The sequence below is a fragment of the Medicago sativa genome, chromosome 7, assembly GCF_051527215.1.
Source record: "Medicago sativa cultivar Bolivia chromosome 7, Bolivia_mono, whole genome shotgun sequence".
Taxonomy (NCBI): Eukaryota; Viridiplantae; Streptophyta; class Magnoliopsida; order Fabales; family Fabaceae; genus Medicago; species Medicago sativa.
The window spans coordinates 83217120-83224796 of record NC_140755.1 but is presented as its reverse complement, the minus strand read 5'-3'; the positions used below and the strand labels follow the sequence as shown (position 1 = coordinate 83224796).

Below are 7677 nucleotides of genomic sequence, written 5' to 3'. Positions count from 1 at the left end.
ACCGTTGAGTGGGTCATTTTTCACGAGCATGCACTGATTATTCAAAGAAAATGCTTTTAATTATTATAAGTGACCCCAGTTGCTTTGATGTCGTGCACTGACTAGTCAAGGACTGTGGAGAATTAGTCTTCAAATCTAGAAATTATTATAGCTTAGAATTCATTATTTAATGCTCATGTTGTTAAAAATTTATATCAATACATACAAAATCGTAAATTTTTTAAAGCACGGCCAAGAAACATGGCCAAAATAGCCAGCCCCTTTAACATGTTACACTACTCAACAAATAATTTCTCCCATTGAACACGAGCCCTCACACAGCATAGCTCTCTTCTGTTTCTCCTTTATCTTTCTTTTTTATACAATTATGACGCAATTTTAATATGGGAAGACTTTTTCGCTAGTGACTGGGCTTGGGGGTAAAAATAACCCTACCCATTCCAACTTTAATCGTCAAGTCCTCCCATCTTTCCAGAAGGATATACCAAATGTTCACTGCAGAAGCTAGCAAACAGTTCGCCCATAACATATCGAGGCAATATAGAGATTCTTGGACCATTTCTCCTGCAAAACCATCAAGTAGGATATTAATACTATGAAGAAAAATCCAACAACTAGAAGTGGCAAACAACTAGAAGTAGCAAACAAAAAAAATCAGACTTTTAGGCTTGAAAACAATCAGGATTTCAAATTGCAGAAAGAGATGAAACTGATCGTTATTCATTGTCAACAATGAGCAATCAGATCCTCAACTACAATTCTCCACTGAAGTTAACAAATAATAATGGAAGAGAGAAAAAACAATAAAGTTAGATGCTAAGAAGGAAAAACAGAAAAAGGGAAGAATAGAAGTGGAACACCACAGTAGACTGTGAGGACTGAGGACTCTTATCCTCTTGGCTGTAAAAACTGGGTTTCCAGACACCATCCGGCATGCTTAAAATACATAAATCTCAACATATAATAGGGGACAATAAATGCAGATATACCTTTACATGGGTGCTAGGGAAAGCAGATGTCCGCAAAGTCTCTTGAGTCTCATCAAGTAATTTGCGTTTTGGTATGCTAAGTATGAAGGCTGCCTGATCATTAGTAGCAGCCATAGAAGTAATCCTGTAATTATTTTCCCATCTTCGATGGATTCCCTCACTTGGATACAAAAAGTCCAGCTCCACAACCTTGAATCACCAAATGAAATATAAGTATGTTAGTGTTAAAAAAGAAAGAAAAAAAAAAAATCAAACATGACCAGAATAACAATGTTAAAATGTTACATACCTGATCAGAATACCCAGCATTCCTGGACATAACTACGCCCCAACGACTGCCAGCAGTAGTCATGGAGGTAACATGGAACCCTTCTTTCCACTTCTTGTTTATCCATTTGAAAGGAAATGATTCGCTCACTTTGTAGGACTGTTGTGTATAAGGAGTTCCTACACAACATGGATTCTACCATTAGATAACATACATCAGGTCATATATTACGAAGAATATTCTGTTTTTCTCATCCCCGGAGGAAAAGAAAAGAACCCCCTGATAAAACAATTTGAGAGTTTTTTTGTCCCAGATTATATATCTAATTATGTTGTTTTCAAGGAAGTGTTGTCTCATAGGTTTAATATGTCAAAAAGACTGCCACATGTCTCCAACATGAAATTTACCAATCTAAGGAGCATGATTAGGAAAGCAGATTGAACATGGAGAGAATCAATGTATTTTAAATCATTTAGTAATTCCAAAGAAATGTATACACTGCCGAAGTGGGCTAAGGAGGCAAATAGGATCCAAACGCAGGTTTCGGGATAGGAAAAAACTAAGACCAGGCTTCTAGAAGGGAGCCAAATGAGTCCAGGATTGCACATATGAAGCTCGTCAGATCCATGTTGATACAAAAGGTAACATTTAAATTGGAACAAAAATGACAAACACTTGTGGTGTAAGTCTACAATTTTGAAGTGCTTCTACAGACAACTTAAATGGCATAGCAACCATAAAAGAACAAAAAAAAAACAATATAGACAAACCCAGAAGAAATAAATAAAAAATATCAAAAAATATCTACGACTCGGCATGTGTTGCTAAGGTGAAGGTAATGGTGACAATGATAGGCAAGCTACAACAATTCCTAAATAATAAATAGTACATGAAAATTACATGGACAATACGAAGAGAAAAGAAGGAGGTAGGTCATAAAACTATAAATGTTGCAAAAGGGTGTAATGATCAAACCTTTGGACATGACAACCAAGGAACTGCCATTAACTGCACCAGCTATTGAACTGATATAGTAATTTTTCTCCCATTGCTCCATAATCCAATCCTGAGGTCGTCAAAATAGCAGCAGCCATGCATCAATTATTGCATTCCTTAAGATTTGCTTAATAGAAGACAAAATATAAAGATCAAGGAAAGAAAGCCAACCTTGTGCAGGAAGGCCGGTGACAACTCATAAACTTGGGAAGAAAAACCTGTTCCTGCATCCATGATCAGGGCCCACAAATTCGCTGAAGAGGCCACACAGCTTATATACAACCCATCCTCAATGCCCTTGTCTACATGCTGCCGGAGCCTATTGTCTGCTACGTTATAGTGATATCTGCAACCAAAGAAAGTGTTACTTATTAAATGAAGCAAAATAAAGAGATGGCTTCTAATAAACAACCCTTTGCGGGGAATATGATGCATCGTGTAACAAAGCAGATGGAGAACTCAGGGCATTGGCTTGGTATGACAGTGATATCCCCCAGCCTTTGGAACCAGAAAATGGAAGTAAAGTTGAAGGTTGAATGAATAGAGAAGAAACAGCAAAGCAAAACTAGGAAGAGAGACAGACATTGAGAAATAAAATATCACATTGCAACACGCTATATAACAGTATCATTAAGGAGATGCCATATAGAAGATATATCAATTACCTCTGCTTCATTGGACGGCGTGCATTATACACAGATATCCACTGAGTAGCAGGACTACCCAATCGCACTTTTTTCTTGGGCTGCTCATCTTCTTCCAGATTAATAAGCATCCTTCCTCGTTTTTGACCAACCTATATATAAAAAAAGTATAGTGTTCAGATAAATAACAATATTTGAAAAGAAACAGCACTTAAAACCTTCAAATAAATACAAAAGACAGTTAAAATAACCTTTAAAGCTCCATCAATTCTAATAGGTCTCAATGGAGTGCATGGTTCGATCAAGCTGTCAAAAAGTGATATAAGCTTGGAATAATTTGGCTCCTCATCAAATCTCATGTTAGTAACTGCTTCTAGGAACAGCTTAAATGGGGCAGGACAAAAGCAACACATCAACTCCGCAGAAGTGGACATTTTTTTCTTACAAACAAGAAAACTTTTATTGTCACCCTGTAGATTGGGGGAAAGAGAAAAATCATATCATATAAGATAAAACTTCTAAGAAGCAAGCAATAATCTATACACGATGAGATAATACAAAACGCACCTGATAACCCTGCCACGGCAATCTCCCTTTTATGAGAAATATCAATGTGTATGCCAGTGACTCAAGATCATCCCTTCGACTGCCAGTCCTACCTAAATGTGCATGTACACTAGCATATCTTATCGTTCCCCTGCACAAAAAGGGATATTATCTATAATGTCAATATGAAATCACAAAAGATAGCCATGTTATACTCGCAACATTTACAAACCTGAATATATCAGGTCTCTGATCATATTCAACGTGTTGACCAGATGATGCATCCTTCCATTTAGAAGCTGAAGACAACACATGGTATGGAACATTAATGCACAAGCAAAATATGGTATAACTCCAAATAACTAAAATCTAAGGTTGGATAGATAGAAAATTAAAACGCAGTGGAAACACAAAACTAACTGGGTTGAAAAGACGGCATACCTAAACCAAGATCAATAAGATATAACTTCTTATCATCAGCCGTTCCAGGTTGACCAAGCAAAAAGTTTTCTGGTTTTACATCTCCGTGCACAAACCTGATTCAATGACACAAGTTTCATTTACAAAAAGCAATCAGCCTAAACCTATTCATAATAAATGGAAATATTACTATTGACTCTGAAAAAATATCAAAAGGATTTACCCTTTCAAATGGAGCTTCTCAAGAATTGATATTGCCTCCACTGCAATGCAAGCAGCCATACTTGGTGACATCCTGTCGAGATGATAAAAGTTCAGTGGAGCCAAAAATGGAATGAACTTAAAGAATTTACAGTTATACTAAATGAACCTAAATAATGAAACAAATAGTCCAAATCTTACGATTGACCAAGAGAATTCCATACATCCCAAAGGCTGGGCCCAAGTATGTCCATAACCTGAAATAATTTGTTTTCCTTTAGAAAAAAGAACCAGCCAATATACGTTGATAAAGGGAAGTTGAAACCATATCTCACCAAAATGTAGAAATCTCCTTGTCGACCCTTGTAATGAACCCCGGGAATGCCATAACAGCCATTCAGATTGCTTATCAATGCCAAAAATACAAAAGTTAGAATTGGATATAATAAAATTAAAGCACTTGAGAATGCTTAAAAAATGTATTCTTGGTAAGCCTTTTCATGCATGAAAGAAAGATTGTTTATACCTGTAAACTTGCCACTCATAGGGAGGCCCATAATTACAACCTTTACTGTTTCTATGCTCAAACTTGAGTGCAACCTTCAAACAGAGTTAAATAAGAAAAAGGTAATGTATCGTCCAACACAGTGTTATTAATATTTCATTGGATCCGAAAGACAGACAGAGAGAGAGGGAGATAGAGAAAGATCGAATGTCAGAGTAATACCTCAATAGCATCAGGACCTACTCGATCAGAGCCACCACTAACCCTTCTGCCAACATAAACTTGACCGAAACCGCCCTTACCCAACTTCCTTTCTGTCTTATATACAGGAGAGTTGCCAACTTGCACCTGCATAAATACGTGTGTTAATATAAATTAAGATACCAACAAATCTATGCTGACAGGATGTTGATAACTCTTTCATGGATGAACTGGTGAACCAGAACATAACAAACATTCTTTAAATAAAATGCAAAACCAAAATCTCGATTACCATCTCAGTTCCAGAACAGCTCAATTAATATATGTTCAACACATTAATGAAAAACAGCAAAGCATGGAAAAAAAATTAATAAATGATACAACGAATAATCACGTCATTAAAACAAATTTGCAGCAATATCTTTGAAAATGCACTAAGGCAATGCAATAGAAGCAACGCAAAATAAAGAAGATACCCTCTCAGGGACAGGGGTTGTGCTTGCGTCTTCTTCAGCTGCCACCCCTTTATCACCACTTCCACCCTCCATCGCAATGTTATTATTGGCCACTACCTCTACGTTATTGTAAACAGGTTCCTGCGCCCTTAATGCAACAGGTTCTGGAAGGAGGTCACAAGGTTGAGGATCCAAATCAATCAATCTTGCTCCGCGGCCTCTACCAGCTGCAGTTCGTCTCGTGGGTACAGCTGGTGAAGACCCTTTACCTAAACCTGTGGCATTACCGCCTCTTCCTCTTCCACCTCCAACTCTCCTCCTAGTTCTGTTCTGCGCAGGCTCTGCCCAATTCTCTCCTTGATCAACAGGTTGTGGACCAGGCTGAAGATCTCCAAGCCGCTTTGACCTTCTTGCTCCACTTCTCAACTCTGGCATCCTCTCCCCATTCAAATCATAGCCCGCGTTATAGCCCCCGAAAACAGCAAAAAAATCCTCTGCAATAAAAAAAATCAAATCAATTACACAAACGAAATAAGAGCATTCAACGAGACACCTTTTTCCGGCAAAAACAGCAACCACACGTCACACGCAAAAGTTTGAAAAATATGGATGTAGCAATCGTCATTTCGACATCAGATAAAAACATACTGAAAAGGCATTAGATACCAAATTTCAGCAAACTACACTCTCCACAACAAAAACAATGTACCTAAGAGCATACAAAGAAATCTACCATTTTCTGCATTCTATATTCAACACATACTTTCTATATCATCATGGTAAATAGTTAAAACAATTTAACAAAAAAACAAAATCAGAAACTAAAAACAAGTTCTTATTCTAATCATTTCATTTCATTTCAAAACAAAGTTACATGAATTCCAACCTGCAAATCTCACCAATTGCTTCAACTGAATCAACAACACCGTCCAAAGTTCATAAACAAAAACGACTTTTCAAATTAACACTCAACGAATAATTCAAATCTTAATTCCGATCATCCAAAATTTATCAGAAATAAACAAAAAACTGAAAAACCGTCATCGGTGACAAAAATCCAACCGATCGGAAAAAAAAACAACAAAAAATAAAGAAAAAATCGATAATCCAAACGCAAACATGCCACATATATATAAAACAAAAAATAAATAAAAACGAAAAAAACTCACAGATCGAGACGTGGAGCTCCAAAAATGGAAGGATCGGGTAGCGATTGAATCAGGAAACAAAAGATAAAGCGATGAAAGTAACGATCGTGGAAGAATCAGTAAGAAAAAACAAAGAAATGCGTAATGTTGAAAGAAAAAAAAGTGAAGAGTTGTTTTCACTATGGAGAAGAAAGCATGGTGATTGGTGAATGAAATTAGGGTTCGTGAAATGGAAGATGAAGAAGAAGATATTAGATATGGGTTAACCTTGTGTTCGGTTTTTGTAATATCAAGTTTTATTTTATTTTTTTAATTTTAAATATTTTTGATTGATGAAGAAAAGAGAGGATGCGGTAATGGTGAGATTATTGGTGGTGGTGTTGTTGGTTGTGTATATGTACGTGTGTGAGTGTTGTTGTGTGTGTGAGAGAATACCATATGCACCATGCAAATGTAGTATGGTATGTGCCTTTCTAATATCCAAACACATTAATATTTCATTTTCAGAAAAATATCATCATATTATATGGAGTATTTTATTATTTTTGTTTGTAGTTTTAGTAGTTTTTTAACTGCTAATTATTCAAAAAAAATTGCCTTATAAAGATAATTATTTTACAAATAATTTATAAAGATTACAACTATCTTTTTTTTTCTTTCTTAGATTTAAAACTTTTATTTTTGTCTTCTTAAAATTTTTGAGAATAAAACAGTTGATGTCTTTTATTTCTGAGTCATGCCAACAAGTGAAATAAATTATAAATTTCATGGAGAAAAAGTTATTATCTAAAGTTGGAAAGAATTGAATGTACCATTTTTACGATAACATTTTCTTTTTAGACTTTTTAACGAGTTTTCATCATTTTATATATGAATTAGAAAAACATCCACTGCAAAAACAATAATTTAAAATATTATAAAATGTATGTTTTTTACGCATTTAAAAATATCAAATGTAATGCTTAGAGAGTTGGCAGTTTGAAAAAGAAGTTGTGTTTGATTCATGGAGTCATCTATTTGTATTCGATGATAACTCATGCAACGAATTTAGTTGATCAGAGGATATGTTAGTCTTACGATAACATTTTCTTTTTAGACTTTTTAACGAGTTTTCATCATTTTATATATGAATTAGAAAAACATCCACTGCAAAAACAATAATTTAAAATATTATAAAATGTATGTTTTTTACGCATTTAAAAATATCAAATGTAATGCTTAGAGAGTTGGCAGTTTGAAAAAGAAGTTGTGTTTGATTCATGGAGTCATCTATTTGTATTCGATGATAACTCATGCAACGAATT

General features: G+C 35.2%; 1 protein-coding gene across 1 annotated transcript; it reads right to left on the bottom strand.

Moving 5' to 3' along the window:
• Window positions 1-349: 349 nt before the first annotated feature.
• LOC146909344 (Protein kinase family protein) lies at window positions 350-6780 on the bottom strand. Its single transcript, XM_085727444.1, has 17 exons — window positions 6395-6780; window positions 5247-5719; window positions 4792-4917; window positions 4591-4664; window positions 4400-4469; window positions 4266-4321; window positions 4087-4158; window positions 3885-3979; window positions 3676-3742; window positions 3465-3594; window positions 3149-3367; window positions 2919-3049; window positions 2425-2599; window positions 2233-2323; window positions 1279-1436; window positions 990-1178; window positions 350-564 (listed from the first exon to the last, which is right to left on the bottom strand). Exons 2-17 carry the CDS (start codon window positions 5658-5660, stop codon window positions 505-507), a joined length of 2127 nt encoding a protein of 708 aa, XP_085583570.1. The 5' UTR covers window positions 5661-5719; window positions 6395-6780; the 3' UTR covers window positions 350-504.
• Between the last annotated feature and the right edge of the window lie 897 nt (window positions 6781-7677).

Bases quoted from the DNA above. Each gene is read 5' to 3' on its own strand.
- LOC146909344 (XM_085727444.1), bottom strand. From the start codon at position 5,660: ATGCCAGAGTTGAGAAGTGGAGCAAGAAGGTCAAAGCGGCTTGGAGAT. The intron at 4,665-4,791 runs GTATTACTCTGA...CTCTGTTTGAAG, and splicing joins TAGGTCCTGATGCTATTGAG to GTTGCACTCAAGTTTGAGCA. The intron at 3,743-3,884 runs GTATGCCGTCTT...TGTTGTCTTCAG, and splicing joins TCTTATTGATCTTGGTTTAG to CTTCTAAATGGAAGGATGCA.